Below are 26,511 nucleotides of genomic sequence, written 5' to 3'. Positions count from 1 at the left end.
ATTCGCGCCCGCCGGCGTGCGATCGGCCGCTCAACTCGAATGGGGGCCACCTCGCTCACCGGAACGGACAATTCAGTCGTGACCCTCTCGGACCAACGCCGGGAGCTAGTCACGGGTGGGGGTTTAACCTCACCACGATCGTGCTAATTGCCCACCCGCGCAGGATAGGGTCGCTGGCCAAATTAGATCTACCTAAATACCTGCGCGAATGGTCGACCGGGCGATCGCACCACGCCACAGGCCGACTCCGGACACGAACCGCTTAAGCGGTCAGTTCCGTGCTACAGTGATAACCGAGCGGTGTTATCGTCGGCCTCGACGGTTCCGATTAATTACCGGGCAGATTAAGCCCACTACGAACCCTTTACGTGAAGCAGGATGGAGGGTCAATAAAGAAAAGATGAAGCGAAACGGGAAAACAGTTCACACAATGCACATTTATTACGTGACACACGGAAAGCGCATATATACAACCAAACAGTCAAAATGCACATGTAGCAGTTACAACAAAAGAAACAACGACGCAGAGTTACTACCGACTACGCGCACACACGGCAACACTTACGCAGTTCTACTTTACAGAGGGCGCCAACACACATTTACTCAAAAGCAAAGGAAAGAAGCCACCCTCATAGACAAGGGGGCAGACGGGCCTGTAGGCCAATATGCGCGCGTGACCTGAAGGAGCGGCCAGGTCCGCGAGACCGGGTGGGTCCTACCCGCGTCCTCGTGACGCGTTGGCGGACGAGCCGCAGATATGGCCGCGTGGCTGTGCCCCGACTCCGTGCTCCTTGGCGGGTTTTGTTGGCACGACGTTTGGAGTGGGGTGGTAATGGGGCCCCCTTGTTGCACTATCTCAGCGTGGGGGAAAGGGGGAATTGTTGATGCCCTGGGGGAGGGAGAATGGCTGGCTGGCTTGGGTCCCGCGACGAGCGATCTCACACCGCGACCTCGTCGCCGACCGCCGTCCTTCTCGCCTCGGACCCGAGCTCCTTGGCCTCTTCCCACAACTCTCCTCAGCCGATTGCAGAACCCAACTCGATGCCTTCGCCACCTGACTCCACTCTCTGCCACACCGATGACTTGACTCACTCTGCCCTGCCGACACACACTGCTACTGCCACACTCTGCTGCTGCCACACTCCGCTACTGCCACACTCTGCCACTGCCACACTCTGCGACTGCCACACTATGCTCTTCCAACCAAAAACTGACTCTGCCACACTCCGCCTTACGCTCGCCGTTTTATAGGCCGGCAGGAGAAAACAATATGCAAATTTCCGGATCAGGATGACCTCTGAGGCGGAGCCACGCTCGCCAATTGGACGGAGGAAAAGTGGGCGTGAACCTCCCCTGATCCTATAATTTGCATTTCTCGATTTCACACAGACGCGCCTGGAGGCGGGGCCAAGCCGCTCTGCGCTTGCTAATTGGACGGATAAGAAGTGGGCGTGTAGCGTTCTTGATCCGAATTCTTCCTCGGAAAGGCCGCTATTTGCACTCGCGGCTCGGTGCGTATCTTGAACGAGCCCAAGACAGCCCGACGCTCAGTGTTCACAGGTGGTGCGGGAATGGCCATAGAAGGAGAGAGCTGAGGGTGGTGGAGGGTTTATCGGTGGTGGTTTGATGGTTATGGCGGTTGAGACGTGGTTGGTTCAAAATAAAGATAGAACAGAAAAACGGCTATCTCAAAGCGTCGCAGCCCGAATGAATCGCATAAAAATCTCTCTAAACAACGGGTTTGGGGCTAACTACACATGTACTTAGAGTTATCTCACCTGCAGGCCCTTTATGGTGGTCTGCGAATTTCCACAGCTGTAACAATATGTTGACTTCAATTGCGATTGAGATCATCTCAATAAACAATTTAACACGAAGTATTTTTGTGATTTAGTTTACTTCTTAGACTGACTACAACTATCATCAGGATTACTGAATGATCATGTGAAGACTTTGCAATGACATCTTCATAGTAGTGTGTATACATGTTCCACTTTGATAAGCAACTCGATGAATAGCGTGAAATTATAACAGAAGAAAGGTCAGTGAAAACAGGTATGTTTCCATTTATGTACATGAGTGGCAACAGTAAATAAGGCATTCCTTGGGGATTTTTGTTCTGGTTTAGTTATCGTCTCCAACTATTTTGTGATGATTTTTGCTTTTTTTGTTGAATGTGTTCCTCAACTTCAAAACTGAGCTCAATTTTCCAGGAAATTGCTTTATTTGCAGTGAGAGAGATTCAAAACCTTTCTGCGATAGACTCGCCAGTACCCAACCAATAAGAGGTTTTTGTCATTTTCAATTTTATCTTAGTATTTTGCGATGATTATTGCTTTAAAAAGTCTGTTTCAAAACCTCAAAATTAAGCTCAATTTTCCAGGAAATTGCTTTATTTGCAGTGCGTAATTCAAAATTTTCGTTGCCCTGCAAAAAGTCAATCTTCAGATAATTTCTTTAGACCCAAATCACATGCCTACATGAAAAAATACCCTTTCATTACAGGATGAGATCATGATTCCCACAGAGTCTGTTTTACAAGTGATGATTACCTCCTTACCTGCCTTGACGTACCAGCCCCCATGTGGTTGCTGTGACAACATTTGATGCAAATTTTCTTCTTCCTTTACCTCATCTTTCACAAGCACATCTGTAATGATTCAAAACACCAATTACAGTCATAATGCACACACACACACACACACACACACACACACACACACACACACACACACACACACACACACACACACACACACACACACACACACACACACACACACACACACACACACACACACACACACACACGGCAGAAAAAAACATTTTATAAAAATGAAAGAACATGTAGGGATGGAATCCTATGGGTGAAACTCTTCCGTATGTATACGGAAATCCGTGTTCTCGTCACGACCCATACGGAGGTTTCCGTATGTTCATTGTCGGATAAACATGCCGCAATTACAGGTAATTGAGGTGCTATTCCGATATGCTGATTTGTTTGTTAACCCATTTCATGTGGATGGGGTGCAATGCTAACACATCATGGCCATGATTATTTGAATTACACCCATGGTAGTTTTTAAAAAAAAATTTTGAGGTATTTTTGTGGAAGTTAGCCGGGTACAAAAGCTTGCAACGGCGTTACCGGGATCAGATGTGAGTTTGGCAAATTTCTGCCCGGCGAGAGCTGCCCCGATCAACTGTAAATGCTGTTATTGTGAAGTGGAAACGTCTAGGAGCAACAACAGCTCAGCGGCGAAGTGATAGGCCACACAAGCTCACAGAACGGGACCGCCAAGTGCTGAAGTGCGTAGCGTGGAAAAATCATCTGTTGTCGGTTGCAACACTCACTACCGAGTTCCAAACAGACTCTGGAACCAATGAAGCAAACAAACACACACACACACACGCATGCACGCACACACACACACGCTTGGCTGATATGGACAAGTTGGAGTCAGTGTGATTACCAACTACAGTACTTACTGTACACAACCCAGAAACCTTGAGTAGCTTTCATCTTAAAAACAACGTTGCATTTATGTGGACATTCAGGGATATATTCAAAAACATTATTCATTATAAACAGGTGTGTGTGACGGGTGGGAAGAAATTTGGCTCGGTAATTTAGAAAACACATTAATACGGCAAGTTGGTATTTGACATCTCTTGAAGGCATTTGACAATATGTTAATACGGCACAGGCTTTCGGCCTACTCTAAATTGCCTCCTCCTCTGATGATGTTTCTTGTAAGGGAAGCAATGTTAATCTTTCATGTCCACCAGCGAAAGCACACAGCTAGAACTAGAAGGGCACTTGGTGGAGCACATACCTCCGCCGCGTAATGCCTTATCCACGAGAACATATCGGGCCCAATACATTTTTGAAATATCATGCCATGCAGTACTATGTCGTTTTTGACCCAATCTCTCAATGGTGAAGAATCGCTTTAAAAATTAAATAATTATCGTATCCATATCTGGATTTTCACCATAATTGAATCAATTTGTCCTTGTGGCACACCCAACCTGTCCACCAGGTTTCATACAAATCCGTCCACAATTTTTTGAGATATCATTCTATGTATCGGTTTTGCCCTATCTCTCAATGGCGAAGAATCACTTAAAATATTGTAGTATTGCGTTGGAGTCGTCGTCGGATCCGTCGGAAATATTCTCGTCGGATCCGGATCTGGATCTTCTCCAAAATCTAAGCAGTTCATAAGGGTGTGTCTAATGACTACATGAAAAATTTAAGTTTGATATTTTATATCGGCCAGGTAAAATTTGTGTGCCACTTTATACAAAAACACCATATCCAGAATTAAAACTTGATAGCACAACATTTACTACTTGCTCAACGAGACCAAAGGTATACACAGTTGCACTCAAAGCCAGTCACTGCTGTGTTCACTGGCATTGTGGCCAGTGGCCACCCATAATATTTTTTTGGTGACACACCAAATCAAAATAGATAAAACATAAATATTATTAATTTTAAGTTTTGTTTTTGAGTTACCCTCTCCAAAGACAGCCTTGCACAATGCACAGCACATCTGGCCTGCGAAGCCTGACAGTGCAAAGCAGCACCACACATTCGACCGACAGCTCACAATAAATTGTAACACAATTTTATATCGCAGGGCATTGGCTGCAGCATACAGCTTTGTATTATTTATCTCGACTGCCTGTTGATGTAATCTTTGTGATGCTTATTCCATTCAAGGTTTGGCTGTTTGCCATTGTTTGGCTTGTTTGCAGGTGAAATGGTGAAGGTAACTAGGAAAAAGACTGAGATTTGGTTGATTGGTGGCACAGAAGATCACTTCAGTTGTGCTCAGCTTCCTTCACGAGGAGAGGTGCTCAAGGTGCTGTTTGATTTTCATATACAGAAAGAACATAGTCTAAATGACAGTGTGAAGGAAACGGTCACAATGATCCTACAAATTTGGGAACGAGCACGGATACCAACGAGGGCTAAGAATCATCTCTGGGATCAGCTACGACGTCTTCACAAGGAATGGCAGGGCCTGAAAAAAAAATCACAAGGAAGTCAGCGACAGAAGAGGGAAAGCATGATGCTTTCAGGGATTCTTTGGACAATGCCTTTGGACAATGTCAGGCCATGACGATGATCAAAATAGAAGAGGATCGGCAGTTTTTGAAGGCTCAGCGTGAAAAAGGACGACATGGTTCGATTGCAGGAATTGACGTGAAACTCGCAAAGCAAGAAGAGAGAGCACTGGCGAGATCAGCAGCAGTTGCAGTGCGTTAGGAACAACATCATGCAAGCTCAGCAACAGTGACATGTTGTGGTGCTTGATTCATCATCTGAGGAAACAGCATTTTCTGCAGATAGCTCAGAAGAAGAACCAAAGAAACCTTCAAAATCTTCTGGATCACGGCGGCGGAAAAGGGGAAAAATCTCTGTAGTTACACGTGAAGTTGCAGCAGCGCTAGATCGCACCAAAACCAGCAGCAGGAATGCTACTTATATTTTTTTCTGCCATGGCTACATCCGATCAGTTTACAGCACCAGTTAGTGAACTGATGATCAGTCCTTCTTCAGTCCAACGAGCAAGAAAAGTTCAACGTGAAGCTCTAGCAGCCGAGATTCGTGAATCTTTTCATCCACTCGTTCCACTAACATTGCACTGGGATGGCAAGACAATGCCCAATTACACAGGAACTGAACAACTGACTGTGGATCGACTTCCTATTATGGTGTCTGGCAAGGAGGTAACCAAGCTTCTTGCCATCCCCAAGCTATATTCTGGCACTGCTGCTATTATGGCAGAGGCCTGTATGGCTGAGATTAGGAGCTGGGAACTGGAGAACAGAATTGTGGCCTTATGTTTCGACACAACAGCAAGTAATACAGGTATAAAGGGCGGCGTTTGCATAAAACTCGAAACAGAGTTCGGAAAGGATCTTCTGAACCTTGCCTGTCGACATCACGTGTCTGAAATTGTTTTGGAAAAGGTTTTTTCACTGTATGATGTTTGTAGGTCTCCAAAAATCGAAATCTTCAGTCATTTCCGTGATTTCTGGCCAAACATTGATCAATCAAAGTATCGCACAGCTTTGGATGATGTAGATGCATCAGAGCATGTAGATGATATTCGAGAAAGTATCATCACCTTTGCCATGCAGCAACTGAATACTAAGCACCCCAGAGATCATGACGAAGAGCTCTTGCAGTTAACAGTCATCTTCCTAGTAGCTACTCCACCAAAGGGAATTAGGTTCAGGTACCCAGGGGCAGTTCACCGTGCGCGTTGGATGGCACGTGCCATTTATGCCATCAAGATGTGGCTTTTCAGAGATCAGTTCCACATCCAACAGCGCCAGAGCACAACGAGGGCATCTGTACAATCCCAATCTCGCATGGTGTGGAAGCACTTACTTCGAGTGTCACTTTTTGTGACCACTACCTATGTTAAATACTGGTTCACCTGTCCATCAGCCAGCGAAGCCCCAAGGAATGATCTTCAATTCTTGAAGGCACTGCATAGCTACCCAGAAAAGGAAGTCTCAAATGCTGCTTCGACTGCATTTTCCAGACACCTGTGGTATTTGTCGGAGACCTTCATTGGCCTCAGCCTTTTCTGTGACTCCGTCACTGTCGATGAAAAGCGCTACATGGTCCACAACATGCACAATAACCAGGGATCTGATGAACCCCCAAAAAGGCTTCCCCCCCATAAAAGATCCATCTACTATGGCACTACCAGACTTCGTTACCACTTCCACCATCAAGCTGCTCCAGATCCTGGGACTGGATGAAACCTTTCTTGAAGAAGACGAACAACAATGGGAGGCAAACAAATCATACAATGAGGCAACAAATATCATTTCTGCCCTACGAGTGACAAATGATTTGGCAGAGAGAGGAGTCGCTCTTATGCAGTCCTTCAATGAAGCCCTGGTCCGCAATGAGGAAGAAAAACAATTTGTACTACAAATGCTCGAGTACCACAGAAACAAATTCCTGAAATCAGTGAAGGCCACTGAAGTTAAGGGAATTGATAACTTTAATCAGTGATTGTTTTTTATTTGTTTTTATATCATTTTGTACAGTGACTGTTCCCTTTGTGTGTTTTATATCATTGTTTGGATGTTTTAGCATTGAATTAAAATAAGCTACAATATCGTGCATTTTGCTATATGTAGTAAATCTTTCTGGGCTTTGAGCAAGTTCTAAATATACTCTGATTTTCGTATAAATTGGCATATATCATTTTTTTCTCAAGTGGCACACACAATGGCAACCTGGCCAGCATTAATTTCAAAACTTCAAAATTTAGACACACCCTACAGTTCATCCTTTTCACACACCAAACCTGTCCACAAAATTTCATCTGGATCCTTCCACAACTTTTTGAGATACCCTGTACACAGACAAAAAGACAGAAAGGGGTGAAAACATAACCTCCTTTACCTTCGGTGGTGGAGGTAACAATTAATTTAGTTTTTGGGAATGTTTTGATTTCTGACATTTTTGGAATGCTTCTGATGTAGCTTCTGCCTTTTGAGAAATGAGGACAGATATAGGACCAATTTTCATTGAAATAGAGTACATTATGCATTTTCTTCTTGTATGTTTCACAGCAATAGTGATTTTTTTTTTGATGGCTTTCATCATGATTTATTGATGTCTTTGTGAATTGTCTTTGCAGAGAATCAAATGGACATGGTTTCTTGTTCCAAGTCAAATTCCCAGTTGTTTGACACACAAGTTTCTTTCAATCAGAACATGACACTGACTTCTCATGAGGAAATCAACAGATATAGCCGAAAACGAACCAAGAACAAGAATTGTATGACCACATTCAAGAAAACTGAAAGGAACGAGAAGCCGCACAAGCGTTCTGTTTGCAAGAAAACGTTCAGTTCATCAAAATCTTTAAAGAGATGTCAAACATTATACAGACGTGAGATGCCGTACAAGTGTAGTGTGTGTAGCAAGGAATATTCTCAGTTATCATATTTGAATAATCATAAAGTAAAACACACAGGCGAGAAGCCTTATAAATGCCCTGTATGCAGCAAGGCGTTTGCGTATTCTTCCTCTCGAAATGCACATCAAAGAATACACACCAGTGAGAAGTTTTTCAAGTGTTCTGTTTGCAATATGGATTTTACTACGACCAAGGATTTGAAAGTACATCGAAGAATTCACACAGGAGAGAAACTTCTCAAGTGTCCACAATGCGGAAAATCATTTAAACACTCAGCAAGTTTACGTCAACATCAAAGAATACACACGGGAGAGAAACCTTACAAGTGTTCTGTGTGCAACAAGGCATTTGCATGTTCTTCAAATTTCTATATACATAAAAAAATACACACAGGAGAGAAATCATTCAAGTGTTCACAATGCGGCAAGGCATTTATGCAGTCATCAACCTTACGTCGACATCAAAGAATCCACACGGGAGAAAAACCTTACAAGTGCCCTGTGTGCGACAAGGCATTTGCATGTTCTTCAAATTTCTATATACATAAAAAATCCCACACAGGAGAGAAACCATTCAAGTGTTCACACTGCGGCAAGGCATTTATGCAGTCATCAACTTTACGTCGACATCAAAGAATCCACACAGGAGAAAAGCCTTACAAGTGTCCTGTATGCTGCAAGGAATTTACCAATAACACGCCATTGAAAATACATCAAAGAATACACACTGGAGAGAAACCATACAAATGTTCACAATGCGGCAAGGCATTTAACGAGTCGGCAAGTTTACATCAACATCACAGAATCCACACGGGAGAGAAACCTTACAATTGTGCTGTTTGCAGCAAGGCATTTGCATGTTCTTCATATTTAAAAGAACATAAAAAAATCCACACGGGAGAGAAGCCTTTCGAGTGTTCTGTTTGCAATAAGAAGTTTATCAATACCAAGGATTTGAAAGTACATCAAAGAATTCACACAGGAGAAAAACCCTACAGTTGTTCACAATGTGGAAAATCATTTAATCACTTGGCAACTTTACATCAACATAACAGAATCCACACGGGAGAGAAACCTTACAAGTGTTCTGTGTGCAGCAAGGATTTTACCAATATCACGTCACTGAAAATACATCAAAGAATACACACAGGAGAGAAACCTTACAAGTGTTCACAATGTGCGAAGGCATTTAATCAGTCTTCAAATTTGCATCGACATTACAGAATCCACACGGGAGAGAAACCTTACAATTGTTCACAATGTGGGAAGGCATTTAATCAATCATCAAGTTTACGTCACCATCACAGAATCCACACGGGAGAGAAATCCTTTAAGTGTTCTGTGTGCAGCGCGGTATTTGCTTACTCGTCGTCTTTACGTTATCATGAAAATATCCATGCAGGAGAGAAGCCCTACGTATGTCCTGAATGCAACAAGGGTTTTGCTCGTTCATCAAATTTATCTCGACATAAAAAAATACATGCAGGACAGAACTTAACTGGGATGGAGAACGAGTCATAATCAATGTCCAATACTAACGACATTATAACAATAGCCTGAAGGAGATGGCAGGATTGAGTCAATTAGACAAGTGTAGGTTCTGCAAGGTAGAAACAGAATGCACCTTCTCTCAGGATGTTAAAAAAAAAAAAAAACTCATCAGAACAACTGCACTTACAAAGGTGCCACAATGTCGGTGGAGTAATCTGCTGTCACATTTGCAAAAACTTCAACGTCACAGTCACGAAAATCATGGAAGCACGAACCAAAAGCGATTGTTGAAAACTAGTACTTAGTGCTCACGGACGATCTGACCATCCCATCAAGCGTGAACATAGAAAAGAAAGCATTGCGACCGGACAGTACTCGCATACAAAAAGGATAACATGACATTGCTCATCGAAGTGTCATTACCCAGGGACTTCGGTCTAAATACCATGGAAATGAGGAATATACCCAAGTATTGGGACCTGAAAAATGAAGTTGAGAACCTGGAAACTAAAGAGCGCCAACATTGTACCAGTCATAATTGGAGCAATGGGAGTGACAAAGAAGAACCTCACTGAGATCTTAAAAACCACCCCCAGGGAACATTACCACAAACAAACTGCAATTGGAGGCTGCCTGGGGTTGAGTGACGATCCTGAAAAGAACTCTCGGAACAAAACATTGAGAATAAGAAAACTTCACAACTTGTTCCTCGAAACGCGTTCTTACAAAAAACAGAAAATGGCTCCTTTGAGATTTAAGAGGACTCCATTTCACCTTCTAAAACACACAAATGGGGATCACAACCAAGTGGAGTAGTGTCACCTGAATGAACAGATTCATCCAAGTTACAGTTAAATGGAAACTGTCCAGAATGCGGTTATCTGAGAAACCATCAGCACTTGGTCCTCAATATGATTCCAAAAACGAAGGTGCAGACTTGTCATTTTGTAAGGACTCTCCCACCTCCTGATGCCCACAGAGGGAGATTCCAATCACATGGAGAAGTCCAATTTGGCTGGAAAAGGTTCTTTAGAAACATGGTCCATGGATAAATCAGATGCCAAGAGAGGGACAGGGAATATATTTAAACTCCAGAATGCAAGAGCAAGATGGTTTGATTGGTCTTTCACCCCTACATCCTGGTCATATGATCAATTTGCAGTTCAGAACCACAGCAGGTTTTCCCTTGGGTTTCCCTTGACTTTATCTCGCTCCAACGCAGCTCACCATTTTCTGGGTTAAAGAATGTAGGTATCTTCCAGCCATACTGAACATGATGAAGATGTGTTGAAAAGACTTTTGATTCCACCTTCTGACATGTGCAAGCATGAGGAGTGAGAGGGAAGTGAGAAGGAGTCTGTACACAATGAAAAGGCTGAACAAGTGACGCCTGCCTCAAAAACAGCACAAACTAACTTCCTTTTTGTTTTTATTTTTTCTGAGACGATAAACATTTCCCTTGCAAGAAAGGAAGTAACTGATACTGTGTGGGATTATCACATCACAGCACATTCACAGCCTGCTTGTGAGACTTCTCCTGAAGAAAGATGTTGCTGCACATTTTCGTCTTCTGCCATTTTGGTTTCTTCTCCTCCGAATAGTCGAGTGTGATGATGATGGTCGGTTACTTGGTTAAATCCTTATTGGTGGTGTTTGAGGTGCATCGAGCTGCTGTTCAGCATGCTTCTCACCCTGTCAGTCATTACAAAGGTAACCCTGCTAGCCAACTCATTGCTACTGGACCTGAAGGTGTCATGTAAATGGTGCTTCGATAAAAGCTGATCAAAGGTAGATATTGTTCACCATTTTTAAATGCACAACGTGGCCAAAAGTATGCGGATACCCTTGCTGAGAGGTGTATAAAATCAAACACACAGCCATTCATTCTCCATAGACAAACATTGGCAGTAGAATGGGCTGTACTCAAGAGCTCGGTGACTTTCAATGTGGCACCGTCACAGGATGCCACCTTTCCAACAAGTCAGTTCATCAAATTTCTGCTCTGCCAGAGCTGCCCCAGTCATCTGTAAGTACTGTTATTGTGAAGTGGAAACACCTCGGAGCAACAACAGCTCAGCCGTGAGGTGGTAGGCCACACGAGCTCACAGAATGGGACTACCATGTGCTGAAGCGCGTAGCACAGAAAAATCATCTGTCGTCGGATGCAGCACTCATTACCGAGTTCCAAACTGCCTCTGGAAGCAACATCAGCACAAGCACTGTTCATTGAGAGCTTCCTGAAATGGGTTTCCATGGCTGAGCAGCCGCACTCAAGCCGAAGATCACTATGCGCAATGCCAAGCGTCGGCTGGAGTGTTGTAAAGCTCACCGCCATTGGATTCTGGAGCAATGGAAACGCGTTCTCTGGAGTGATGAATTACGCTTCACCATCAGGCAGTCCGATGGACGAATGTGGGTTTGGCAGATGCCAGGAGAACGCTTCCTGCCCGAATGAGTAATGCCAACTGTAAAGTTTGATGGAGTAGGAATAATGGTCTGGGGCTGTTTTTCATGGTTCGTGCTTGGCCCCTTATTTCCAATGAAGGGAAATCTTAACACTACAGCATACAATGACATTCTGCACGATTATTTGCTTCCAACTTTGTGGCAACCGTTTGTGGAAGGCCCTTTCCTGTTTCAGCATGACAACGCCCCCTTGCACAAAGCGAGATCCTTCCAGAAATGGTTTGTCGAGATCGGTGTGGAAGAACTTGACTGGCCTGCACAGAGCCCTGACCTCAACCCCATCGAACACCTTTGGGATGAATTGGAACGCCAACTGCGAGCCAGACATAATTGCCCAACATTAATGCCCATCCTCATTAATGCTTTTGTGGAAGCAAATCCCTGCAGCAATGTTCCAACATCTAGTGGAAAGCCTTCCCAGAACAGTGGAGGCTGTTATAGCAGCAAAGGGGGGGGGGGGGACCAACTCCATATTAATGCCCATAACTTTGGAATGAGGTGTTGGATGAGCAGGTATCTACATACTTTTGGCCATGTTGTGTATGTTGTTAAAATATAAAAATATTATTAAATATATTAATCACTGTTATAAGTCCTTCTTTCAACAAGTATTTCCTCCCTCTACCCCTGTATCTTCATTAACTGAAGGATTAGGCATTCTAAGCCGAAATAATACACTTACCTCGCAAAGGTTCTTCTTACTCAGGGTAGAAGGTTATGTTGTGTTAGATCATATTGCTTATATATTTTTTTCACATCATAATGTTTATTTTTATAATCTCAATATGAAGTGTTCTGAGTGTGAATGTAGTTTGCTTTACATTGAGGGATTAACTGGAATGTTGATTCAAAGAATTTGATCGTGTGATGTTTCTTTGATTGCAATTGCATTCCTCGCAATTTCTTTGGTTGTCAATATAAATATATATAATTATTTGGTGATTTGTTTCTACAATATTGAGGCTCACGCAAGAGCAAGGAAATGGAAGGTATGGATTAATAGTTGCGTCATTGGTCAACTCTGGGACACAATCGAGGAATTGATGAACAGGAAAAGTGGAGATTTGGAAAGGCAACACTTCAAACTGAAAGTAAAAGTGTTGGTTTGGGAAGGGTTAATCGGGGTAACGCAGAGTGTGACGATGGATGGATGGAGGATGATGAGAGATTGTTTTGTACCCCCTGCTCCAACTTCTGGAAATAAAAGTGCAAGAGCACAGTCTTTGGAAAGCTATTCCACCTGCTGGAACACCCTGGAGTTTTAAACATTCACCAACCAGCAAGTGGTTGCTGGAAGAAAGTATGTGATGGAGTTGAAAGAGCAGATGGAGAAAAAGCAGTGATGTAAAAGTAACAGACCTTGTGCTTCAGTCTCATTGTTGAAGATTCCAATCATGTTGAAAGATCTAGATTTTACAGATTCCATGAGAGAGTAAATTCAATTGAATCTCTTGACAGCATGCTGAATTGGATCTGAAATGCATCATAAATAAAAAAACTCGAAAGATCAATCATTAAATAAATCAGAATACACCGCAATAATAGGATAACATTTTAAATTACGATGATAATGAAATAATGTATCCTATTGAAGATGAATAATAAAACAATGATGAGAACCAAAACAATACTGAAGTATGAAAAACAAGGGGAAAAAAAAAAAGATAAAATGTTATAGCCCTTGTTGTTTTAGTTATTTTGTTGTGCGGAGTTAACGGGCAAGCCCACATTGATGTTGCAACTAAAATGGCCACCAGTCGGCAATCTTTGATCGCATCGCAAAATAAAGTTAGGTGCAAGTGTATGCCGTCGGACTGTGCTTGCGCCACGTTTGAACAAAATCGGTCCATACATGTCCGAGATATGGTGCGGACGCACGCACACACACAAAAATTGAGACCAAATACCTTTTAAAACAAATTAATCACACACATACACATTATCTTATGTGTTTTCGTGTTCAAGGTACACAAAAAATTTACGTACTGGTGGGTCTTAACCTATACATGTATGTAGAGTGCTCCTTTATATGAACTTTTTTCAAGCATTACTTTGTTCCTCTTAAGAACACAAGGTTTTCTTTGATTGACCCTTATTTTTCTATCTTCTGGCATTTTCCACAAGCCATGGAATGTCCCTTTTTTAGGTCATCTCTACAGAGATGACCTAATAAAGCTAGACCAAATGTCCGTCTGTCCGTCCATCAACATTTTTTCTTTCCGATCTTGATGAAACTTAGTATGTGGGTAGAGGTCGATGAGTGTTGCACAACGATATAACTTTTGTCCGGGGTCAAGGTCACGAGGTCACGTAAGTTATAAAAATCACCATTTTCAAAACCAATCTAGTCTGCCATTCTACAAGATATTCGGCAACTGTTTATTGATTATGATAGTAAAAAATATTATCTTGTATCTAACCGGACAGATTTTTAAATTTCCTTCCCATTTGATCGTCACGTGATCTGGAAGATGGCCAAAAACGCCGATGCGATTCGCAAAGAAGGAAGGAAGGAGAAATGAAATATAAACATAAAACACATTTTTAGCCTTTTATATTTAGACATTTTCCGCCGAAGGTGCGAAAGTTTCAAAACCTGAAATGTAAACGTCGGCATTTATTTTCAAAATATAATTTAGTGCGCGCCAAAATGCCGAGTCATCTTTTACCAAACTGCGCAGTTCGAGCTGTGCAGTAGTCTTCAGTCATAACTGAACATTGAGAACTTGTGGTATTATAGAGATGACCGTCACCCCCACACGGGGGTAATTTTTTTCTATTGTTTTGCATTTTCTACAAGTCAAATATGAGTCAGCTATTTACTTAATATTCCATTTAGAAGTTAGGTAAATCGAATTTATGTGACAAATATGTTGCGCGTGTGAGAAGATAGGATTTTGTCCCCTTTTTCTATTTGTCGAGTTTCCTTCCACTTCAATTTCTTTATTTCTCTATCTCTTCCAAGGGCAAAGATGCTCAAAGATGCTAGAACCTTCCACCCTTTAACCTCCTCCCCACCCCTGCTTGACACAAATGCGCCACAGCTGGGCCAATCAGGAGATGACACGGTGGGCTCTCGCAGCTGGGAAGGATCGCTTGCCCATGGACTGGAGGAAGATAAAAGAGCGGACTCGAGTCAGTTCGTTCTCTCTTACAGGAAAGGACCATCACAGCAAGAAGTAAAGGTAGCAGTTCTCCCCCGAGATTTCTCCCCCGAGTTCTCCCCCACAAGGTGCGAGTTCAGGAGCCGGGCCGTGGTAAGGTGCTCCAATTGGAGCGACCGCAGGTTCGCTGAAGGAATGCCATAGTCTCCAATCTTTTCTTATCTACCTCTGCGAACTCTTCCCTCAATCCCCCTCTCTGTCATTCATTGGGTGACCAGATCCAGTATTGTAGTTCGTGATAAGTAATGGTTCGTAAGTGCTCCGGGGCAGGTATGATCGCGTAAGAGTAAGGGCGAATGTATACGTGTTGAAGCAGTGTACCATTTGTGTCTCATTTTTTCCTGCTATTTTTGATCTTTGAATTTCCCCACCACCCAACCCCTAACCTGTAATAAATCAATGAAAATGTTGATACGTGTCTTGATTTATCCTGCTTGTGGTTGGTCTGAGATCATGTTCCTGGGGGCAATTTGTGACTCAAAAATTACACCAAAGATGAATTACTGAACAAGATTCATAAGACAAATGAATATAAAGTATGAGGGTGATAATACACCTTTTCTAACAATGGAAGAGATCAATAAAATTGCACTAATGTTTCAAGGATTGATGTTATTTATTCTTCACGATTATCATTTTCAGGGAAATATCAACACATGATATTGTATAAATAAAATAATGGATTGTTTAGAAATTAAACCTGAACTTAGGATAAAACTGAGCTTCCAAAAAAAGCTTGTGCAAAAAAATCAGATGATTTATTTTCTAAATATATAAGTGAATGTTTGTTTGTTTTTTACCCGTTTGGGAAAATAAGACCAAATTTAACAACCATAAAAATATACCAAATTCATTAAGATGCCTAATAGTCTGTTCAAACGGATGCGGAAATCCCCGTTTCCTTTTGAAGATGCTCCTTACTCCAAATTTTTAGATTATGATGGTTTAATAATTTTCACCAAGTGAAGCTTTCAACCTGAGTATCAACTACTATCACAAGGTTTTAATGCAGGTATTCAAAAAGAAGATGTAATCGGTTTATTTAAACTTCAAAACAATTATTATAACATTGAAGGTATAATACAACTATTTTGTAACACTCAAAAATGTAAAAATAATACAGATGATATAACTGCACCCCAACTTTTGGATATCTGTCTGTGTTTATCACGAACAGGTCACAATTTTAAACCGATCTTCACGGAACTTCACCACATGGTCGAGTTTGTCATAAGGAAGAAGCCTATCGTTTTGAGGTCAAAAGGTCAACAGGTTTAAGGTCAACAACTTAGGTGAGATTTCTAAAATCCTCAATTTTCATCCGATTGACTTGAAATTTGAAGAGAAGTTGTATTTCAGGTCACTGAATTCAACTAGCCAATTATTTTTGAAGAAAACATGGACGAAAAGGTTGACATCAGCCCAAAGTCAACAACGAATGTGGAATTTCTAAAATCCTCAATTTTCATCCGATGGAATTGAAATTTGGAGTATATTTATGTCAGGTCACTGAATTCAACCAGCCAATTATTTTTGAGGTCAACATCAATCAAACAGTTAACATAGGCCCAAGTTCAACAACTAAGGTAGTAGGTATTTCTAAAATCCTCAATTTTCATCCAATTGACTTGAAATTTGAAGGGGATTTATATTTGAGGTCAACAATGAATGTGGTATTTCTGAAATCCTCAATTTTCAGCCAATTGACTAGAAATTTGAAGAGGATTTATATTTCAGGTCACTGATTTCGACCACCAATTATTTTGAGGTCAACATAGGCCGACTTTTTTAAATTTTCAGTTTTCATCCGATTGACTTGAAATTTTAAGAGGAGTTGCATATTTGGTCACTAAATTCAACCACCAATTATTTTTTGTGGTCAAATTTGTTTTTTGGATTTTGCAAGTATCGCGCTCTGCACAACGTCTTCTTGTTTGTCTCTCTGTGTGCAGGATATCTCATGAAGTTGTGGATGGATCCGGATGAAATTTGGTGGGAAGGTTTGGGTGTGTGAGAAGGATGAACTGGTTCGATTTTGGTGAAGGTGCAGATCTGGATCCGACTTCGATAATTTTTTTAAAGTGATTCTTCACCTTTGAGTGATCGGGCCAAAAATGATAGATAGCATGATATCTCAAAAATTTGTGGACAGATTCGGACGAAACTTGGTGGACATGTTGGGTGTATGATGAGGAAAAATTGATTCAAATTTGGTGAAGATCCAAATCCGAGAAATTTTTAAGTCCTTCTTCACCATTGAAAGATAGTGCGGAAGTCATATCTAGCACAACATCTCAAAATGTTGTGGACGGATTCGGATGAAACTTGGGCAGGTTGGAAGTGTGACCACAACAAATTGATTCGATTTTGGTGAAAATACAAATCCGGTTCTGGATATGAGAATTATTTAATTTGAATATGATTTTTCACTATTGGTAGAGCCAAAAACGATTATATAACATGATATTTCAAATATATATTGGGCCCGATATGTTCTCATCGATCAGGCATTACATGGCAGAGGTATGCGCTCTGCCGAGTGCCCCCTCTAGTTACCCTCGCCAAAGGAGAGGGTATTGCATTTGGGTCCGTTTGTTTGTCTGTCTGCTTGCCTGTTTGTCTGTACGGAACTTTCGGGTTTTTCTCCGCAACTGCTTGTCGGATTGAGACTAAATTTTCACCATTGGTGCGACTACTCATGTAGAATGTTTTAATGATAATTATACAAGGAAATTTTTGCACAGGAGGAGGCCATTCAGTTATTCATGCCTGCACCAAACCAATACCAGATTTAATAAATCTGTCAATACCCCTTCCCTTCATGTGCAGCCTTTTGGCTGCTACACTGGTACTCATTTCACCGGCCTCGGATGGATGACAGGCCTCGGATGGATGATAGATGAGTCGACCCCCTGGTGTTAATTCAGCGGAAAACAGGACTTAACTCAGGACTCGAGGATCCGAAGCCACCACCTTAACCACGAAGCCAACTCCAGGTTAACGTCATAGGTCATGTTATGATGTCATAGGTCACGTGGTGTGGCAACCATATTGGAAAAATGGAAAAAACTTGGGACCTCTGTGTCTGAAACTGCACCAAGGAAAAAATTGAAACTTGGCACATAGCAAGTACTCCTCATGGGGAATGAGTGATTTTTCAAGAGGTCATAGGTGCCCTAGTTATGAAATCATAATTGTATATGAAGAACGCCACATCCGATCAGTATGAAACATTTTGAGGGTCATCTCGGGATAAAATGGTCCACAGAAAAAATATTCATTACGTCATTGGTCATGTGATTCGGCAGCCATTTTGTTTTTTTATAAAAATCTAAAGGAAGAACCTTCAGAAATCTTCTCTGAAGTGGCTGAACAAATCGAGGCAAAACTTTACACATATGACTGCCTGTCCATGAGGAACAAAAGGTTCACACATATGATATCATAGGTCACATGGTTGGCAGCCATATTACCCTAAACCCTATAAAAAATACACTACTCAAAAGAAGTCCTGGTGAGGGTCTGCAATCTCTGATTGCTCTTTTTCTTGTTGATGATTTTGCAATGAGAGAAAACAAACGGTTATGGATAGCTACTACACAAGAGGGAGACATTCTTCTTGTAATTGTATTTATCTTTGTCAATCATTCTTTCAACTCCCTCATTGCTCAATAAGAAACAATGCCAATACTTGTATTTTATTCAACCTAGATTCAATAGATATAAATAATTTTTGGAGAGACAATTGTTCTACATTATGTAGTACAAAGGAATTTGAGGAATATATGAAGCACACGACTGGAAAATATTAATACATTGTTGTGAAACAAATTGAGATATTAAATTATATTTTTTATTTAAACAACAATTACATCGATAAATACTCAAAATGATAGGTGTTATTATTAATCTTGTGGGTAAATCTGGTTCTGGAATAGTGAAAATGAAAAGATTTTTTTTTTTTAAACACTGATCCGTAGTGTATCTACGACAACCAGAGCAATGCGACCAAGAGAAGTAAAATGTGAAGATTATTACTACATTTCAATGGAGGAACATATGCGATTGAGGAACGAAGATCAAATATTTGAGTTCTCTCTTGGCATGAAAAAATATTCATATTGTAAGAGTGAGTTAAAGAAACTAAAATCTGGTGGTCTTGGGATTTTAGAAACTAATCCATAAGGTATGAGGCAAATTATTAAACATCTGAGTGGTAATGGAGTTAAGATTTTATCATTCGGTTTTGATGAAAAAACTCAACGCAAGTGCATGAAAAGCAGAGACACAAGTATTACTGAAGAATAAATTACAACTCATATTAATGTCAATAAATAATTTGATGAAATATTTAAAGAAAACATCTAACTTTAATGATATTGAAAGGGAACATGTTCCTTTAAACCTGACAATTCAGTCCAGGATAACTTCAGGTTCTAAGATACTGAAAGATATTTTTCAATAAATAAATACAGAAAATGAACATGCAAGAAAGAGCAAGGTTTAAGGAGCATCAGGAGTTAGTTTCAAAGGTTATAAAGCAACAGGAAGAGAGAAAGAAGAAACAGAGACAAAAACTAATGGGTGAAGAAGTGTTTGAAAGAAAAAAAGATACATTTTTTAAACCACTTTCAAAAACTTCTCAACAATAGCTGAGAGATGTTTCTGGAATTCCCACAATTGAATGTACCCCGAAAAAAAACTTCGGATACGAAAAGATTTTAGTCAAATGACTGCGCACGAACTCGGAGATATAGGAGAATTTGAATATGATTATGAAGGATTATTCCAAGAGCTGGGAAAGCTAAATCGACTTCCTGATTACTATGTGAAAGCTCTTCAAAACAATGAATTTATTAAACGGTTTCAAAAACCATAGCGGGTCTCATACCAACAGAAGAAACAGCACAGTCATATCTTGTTAATGAAAAATTATTTTTGATATTTAATGATGAATTGATATTCTTGAGTTCTGAGTGAGGACCAAATGTTAAATTGAGCCCCAGATTAATGTTTCTTCGAACAAAAGATGGGCTTCAAGGTTCAAGCTTTGTCGATGAATCATTGAATGCACAAAATGAATGATAAAGCATTTATTGATTTTACCATAAGCGCTTGATTGAAGAGTTTCTGTTGCTGGTAAAAGCAAGAAGAAAAATCCCGAAAATTAAATGTACATTATATTTGGCTCCGTCGCACGCCTTCTCCAGGTGGTTTTCACGAAAAAAAACAAACTATATCATCTCAAAAATCCAGGAATAAACATTTATCATGACAAGTTTCATTGTTAAAGGCCCTGTCACACCTTGACGATTTAGCCAGCGTATGCCGACATATGAAAAATTGGTCTGAAACGCTGGCACACGTCGAATACGTTATGGGTAAGTTTTGTATACGTTAAGAGCACGCTGGCATACGTCATAGTACGCCGAGCTTGTCGACAAATTTTAAGCATGCTCAAAATTTTTCGACGTATGCCAGCGGATGACTCACACGTTCCGCATACGCTGGCCATAAGTTGTAGGCACGTTATGCGATCGTTGACACACATCGACACACGTTACTTGTAAGTTACTCATCAGTCCAAACATGTCGAGGTAATGTTTAGCGTACCCAAAACTTATTTCTAACCTATGAGTAACGTGCTTTGAACCTATGAGTAACGTATCTCCAACGCATATTGACATATGTAGACGTATTTGACGTCTTCCGGAAGACCACAGAACTAACTGAACGTGTTTCTAACTTACAGCTACCGTATAATGGCGTATTGGCAGCGTTTCGGGGAATTGGTATATAAAAATGGGATTCACACAGGAGGAACCTGTCAGTATTCCAGACTCCATGGTTTTTTTTTGTTTTGTTTTTTTGTTTTTTTCTTCGGCGTGACGGTGATGTTGACACTTCGATTTCTCGTGTGGTTACAACATAATATAATTAATAGGCTGCCGCTCAACGATTTAAATCATAACCACACTAGAAATCGAAGTGTCAACATCACCGTCATGCCGAAGAAAAAAAAAGAAAAAAAAAACAACAAAACAAAACCATGGAGTCTGGAACACTGACGGGTTCCTCCTGTGTGAACCCCATTTTTATATACCGTACCAATTCCCCTAAACGCTGCCAATACGCCATTATACGGTAGCTGTAAGTTAGAAACACGTTCAGTAAGTTCTGTGGCCGTCCGGAAGACATCACATACGTCTACATACGTCAATATGCGTTAGAGATACGTTACTCATAGGTTCAAAGTACGTTACTCATAGGTTAGAAATAAGTTTCGGGTACGCTAAACATTACCTCGACGTGTTTTGACTTATGAGTAACTTACAAGTAACGTGTGTCGACGTGTGTCAACGATCGCATAACGTGCCAACAACTTATGGCCAGCATATGCGGAACGTGTGTCATACGCTGGCATAAAAATTTGAGCATGCTTAAAATTTGTCGACGAGCTCGGCGTACTACGACGTATGCCAGCGTGCTTCAGCGTGCTCTTAACGTATACAAAACTTACCCATAACGTATTCGACGTGTGCCAGCGTTTTAGACAAATTTTTCATACGTCGGCATACCCTGGCTAAATCGTCAAGGTGTGACACTGCCTTTAAATCGTTGAGCGGAAGCCTATTAATAGGCTACACCACGTGATCGTCGGCGATACACTGCCGCACGCTATGCATATTGCATACGTTAGACTATCGTTGGGCATAGGTTGTGAACGCCGACAACACGCTAAGCATTCGTTGGTATAAGTTATCTATAAGTTATCGAAACCTTCTGTGTACGTTACTAATACGTTATGCATACGTCCAACTCGTTATGAATACGCCCAAAACTGAAAAAAACCATCAATAGTTCAGCGTACGCCTGCGTTTTACATACATTTTGATATGTTGCCATACGCTGGCGAAAACGTCAAGGTGTGACAGGGCCCTAAACAACGAGGCATGCCGGAGTAATCGATACATTTCACAACCCCTTCCAAAGCCCTGTGTAAAGGAGAGCCGACAAAACTCAATCTGACGACAGTTACATCACGGAATTTACGACCACCACCAGCTGCGTGGACGGATGGGGGAGGGGTGTGCTCCAAATCCGAGGGGGAGGGGCGTTCCCTCCACAAACCCGGTCATGAGCAGTTGAAGAATTAAAAAATGTTTTTTTGGGGGGTTTTTTTTTTTACCACATTTCGTGCCCATTTTAGAGGTCACGTGATTAACGTGGAGAATCTGCCGTCATGGAATCGTGAATAGTATCGTTTGACGAGAAACGCGGCACGAGGTTCGCTTTTCTCGACGGTGCGCGTTCTGCACTTTTGTACGGTGTTGGTGTACGATTCCACAACACGCCGCCTCGCAGTCCTCTCAAGTTCGACATGAACCGAGATCTCTCCGGTGAAGATCACAGAGCGAACTCCCCGGGATCCACGAGCGGCTCCGATGGAGGAAACTCGCTCGTTCCTGGAGGTTCTCACACGAACCGCGGGTCCAGGGTCGGTCCACCCGAGGATGAGGAGTCGGGACCCGGTACGTGTCGTTCTCTCCGCACTTTACTCTTCCCGTTACCGTGCCGAGTCTGTTCTGGTTCGTGCTGTGCACTATTCCAGATACCCATTGAAATGTGGAAGCTTACGTTGGTTTGAGTTTGGAAAACTGAAGTTAAAGGTACAGATTACAGAGATTACCGTGTAAAACTGAAGTAACAGGGTATAGAGATTACCGTGTAATACTTAGGTAACAGGATATATAGATTACCGTGTCACACTGAGGCAACAGGGTATAGAGAATACCGTGTAATACTGAGGTAACAGGGTACAGAGCTTACCGTGTAATACTGAGGTAACAGGGCATATAGATGACCGTATAACACTGAGGTAACAGGGTACAGAGATTACCGTGTCACACTGAGGCAACAGGGTAAAGAGAATACCGTGTAATACTGAGGTAACAGGGTACAGAGCTTACCGTGTAATACTGAGGTAACAGGGCATATAGATTACCGTGTAAAACTAAGGTAACAGGGTATATAGATTACCGTGTCACACTGAGGCAACAGGGTATAGAGAATACCGTGTAATACTGAGGTAACAGGGTACAGAGCTTACCGTGTAATGCTGAGGTAACAGGGCATATAGATTACCGTATAACACTGAGGTAACAGGGTATAGAGATTAACGTGTAATACTGAGGTAACAGGGCATAGAGATTACCGTGAAATACTGAGGTAACAGGGCATAGCGATTACCGTGTAATACTGTGGTAACAAGGTAAGAGATTACCGTGTAATACTGAGGTAACGGTATATAGATTACCATGTAATACCGAGGTAACAGGGCATAGAGATTACCGTGTAATACTGAGGTAACGGTATAGAGATTACCGTGTAATACTGAGGAAACAGGGTATAGAGATTACCGTGTAATACTGAGGAAACAGGGTATAGAGATTACCGTGTAATACTGAGGAAACAGGGTATAGAGATTACCGTGTAATACTGAGGAAACAGGGTATAGAGATTACTGTGTCATACTGAGGTAACAGGGTATAGAGATTGCCGTGTAATACTGAGGTAACAGGGTATATATATTACCGTGTCACACTGAGGCAACAGGGTATAGAGAATACCGTGTAACCCTGAGGCAACAGTGTACAGAGCTTACCGTGTAATACTGAGTGAGGTAACAGGGCATATAGATTACCGTGTAACACTGAGGTAACAGGGCATATAGATTACCGTGTAACACTGAGGTAACAGGGTATAGAGATTACCGTGTAATACTGAGGCAACAGGGTATAGAGATTACCGTGTAATACTGAGGTAACACGGTATATAGATTTCCGTGTCACACTGAGGCAACAGGGCATAGAGAATACCGTGTAATACTGAGGTAACAGGGGACAGAGATTACCGTGTAATATGGGGGTAACAGGGCATATAAATTACCGTGTAACACTGAGGTAACAGGGTATCGAGATTACCGTGTAATACTGAGGAAACAGGGTATAGAGATTACCATGTCATACTGAGGTAAAAGGGGGGGGACAGAGATTACTTTGTAACACTGAGGTAACAGGGTATAGAGATTACCATGTAATACTGAGGTAACAGGGCATAGATATTACCGTGAAATACTCAGGTAACAGGGTATAGAGATTACCGTGTAATACTGAGGAAACGGGGGTATATAGATTACTGTGTCATACTGAGGTAACGGGGTGTATAGATTACCGTATCATAGTGTGGTAACGGTATAGAGATCACCGTGTAATACTGAGGTAACAAGGTATAGAGATTACCGTGTAATACTGAGGTAACAAGGTATAGAGATTACCGTGTAATACTGAGGTAATGGGGTGTATAGATTACCGTACCATAGTGTGGTAACGGTATAGAGATCACCGTGTAATACTGAGGTAACAGTGCATAGAGATTACCATGTAATACTGAGGCAACAGGGTATAGAGATTACCGTGTAATACTGAGGTAAAAGGGTATAGAGATTACCGTGTAATACTGAGGTAACACGGTATATAGATTTCCGTGGCACACTGAGGCAACAGGGCATAGAGAATACCGTGTAATACTGAGGTAACAGGGGACAGCGATTACCGTGTAATACGGGGGTAACAGGGCATATAAATTACCGTGTAACACTGAGGTAACAGGGTATAGAGATTACCGTGTAATACTGAGGCAACAGGGTATAGAGATTACCGTGTAATACTGAGGTAAAAGGGTATAGAGATTACCGTGTAATACTGAGGTAACACGGTATATAGATTTCCGTGGCACACTGAGGCAACAGGGCATAGAGAATACCGTGTAATACTGAGGTAACAGGGGACAGCGATTACCGTGTAATACGGGGGTAACAGGGCATATAAATTACCGTGTAACACTGAGGTAACAGGGTATCGAGATTACCGTGTAATACTGAGGTAAAAGGGGGGACAGAGATTACTTTGTAACACTGAGGTAACAGGGTATAGAGATTACCGTGTAATACTGAGGTAACAGGGCATAGATATTACCGTGAAATACTCAGGTAACAGGGTATAGAGATTACCGTGTAATACTGAGGAAACGGGGTATATAGATTACTGTGTCATACTGAGGAAACGGGGTATATAGATTACTGTGTCATACTGAGGTAACGGGGTGTTTAGATTACCGTATCATAGTGTGGTAACGGTATAGAGATCACCGTGTAATACTGAGGTAACAAGGTATAGAGATTACCGTGTAATACTGAGGTAATGGGGTGTATAGATTACCGTATCATAGTGTGGTAACAGTATAGAGATCACCGTGTAATACTGAGGTAACAGGGTATGGAGATTACCGTGTCGTACTGAGGTAACAGGGTATTGAGATTACCGTATCGTACTGAGGTAAAATGGGGACAGAGTACCGTGTAATACAGGGAGACAGAGATTACCATGTAATACTGAGGTAAAAGGGGGACAGAGATTACTTTGTAACACTGAGCTAAAATGGGGACAGAGATTACCGTGTCATGCTATGGTAACGGTATAGAGATTACCGTGTAATCCTGAGGTAAAAGGGGGACAGAGATTACTTTGAAACACTGAGGTAACAGGGTATAAAGATTACCGTGAAATAGTGAGGTAAAATGGGGACAGAGATTACCGTGTCATACCGAGGTAAAAGTGGGCAGAATTTACCGTGTAATACTGAGGTAACAGGGTATAGAGATTTCCGTGAAATAGTGAGGTAAAATGGGGACAGAGATTACTGTCATACTGAGGTAAAAGTGGGCAGAATTTACCGTGTAATACTGAGGTAACAGGGTATAGAGATTACCGTGAAATACTGAGGTAAAATGGGGACGGAGATTACCGTGTCATACTGAGGTAAAAGTGGCCAGATATTACCGTATAATACTGAGGTAAAATGGGGACAGAGATTACCGTGTACTACTGAGGTAAAATGGGGACAGAGATTACTGTGTAACACTGAGGTAAAATGGGGGCAGAAATTACCGTGTAATACTGAGGCAAAAGCTGGCAGAATTTACCGTGTAATACTGAGGTAAAATGGGGACAGAGATTACCGTGTCATACTGAGGTAAAAGTGGGCAGAATTACCGTGTAATACCGAGGTGAAATGGGGACAGAGATTACTGTGTAATACTGAGGTAGAAGGGGACAGAGGTGAAGATCTGAATCCAGATCCGACTACTCGAATTTTTTCAGTGATTCTCCACCTTTGAGAGATGGGGACAAAAATAATATATATCACGATATCTCAAAAAGTTGTGGACGGATTCGGACGAAACTTGGTGGACAGATTGGGTGTGTGACCACAACAAATTAATTCGATTTTGGTGAAGGTCCGGATGCGGATCTGATAATTACCTCCACCACCGAAGGTGAAGGAGGTTATGTTTTCACCCCTTTC

General features: G+C 41.6%; 2 protein-coding genes across 2 annotated transcripts in view; both read left to right on the top strand.

Annotated features, from left to right (window-relative positions):
* The window catches only part of LOC147009159 (uncharacterized), a 113,934-nt gene extending 98,440 nt beyond the window's left edge, over positions 1–15,494 (top strand). The window contains exon 11 of the mRNA XM_085862988.1: positions 7,683–15,494. Coding sequence (XP_085719114.1) covers positions 7,683–9,484 — 1,802 coding nt within the window. The 3' untranslated portion in view covers positions 9,485–15,494. The remainder of the gene's footprint in view (positions 1–7,682) is intronic.
* A 6,268-nt stretch (positions 15,495–21,762) lies between these two features.
* The window catches only part of LOC147009158 (uncharacterized), a 110,366-nt gene continuing 105,617 nt past the window's right edge, over positions 21,763–26,511 (top strand). Inside the window, 1 exon segment of the mRNA XM_085862717.1 lies at positions 21,763–22,616. Coding sequence (XP_085718843.1) covers positions 22,466–22,616 — 151 coding nt within the window. The 5' untranslated portion in view covers positions 21,763–22,465.

The sequence above is a fragment of the Eptatretus burgeri genome, chromosome 17 (genome assembly GCF_056783735.1).
Source record: "Eptatretus burgeri isolate ZD-2024b chromosome 17, Ebu_testis_v1, whole genome shotgun sequence".
NCBI classification, from domain to species: domain Eukaryota; kingdom Metazoa; phylum Chordata; class Myxini; order Myxiniformes; family Myxinidae; genus Eptatretus; species Eptatretus burgeri.
The sequence above is the reverse complement of the archived record's forward strand: the minus strand, read 5'-3'. Positions and strand labels throughout refer to the sequence as shown.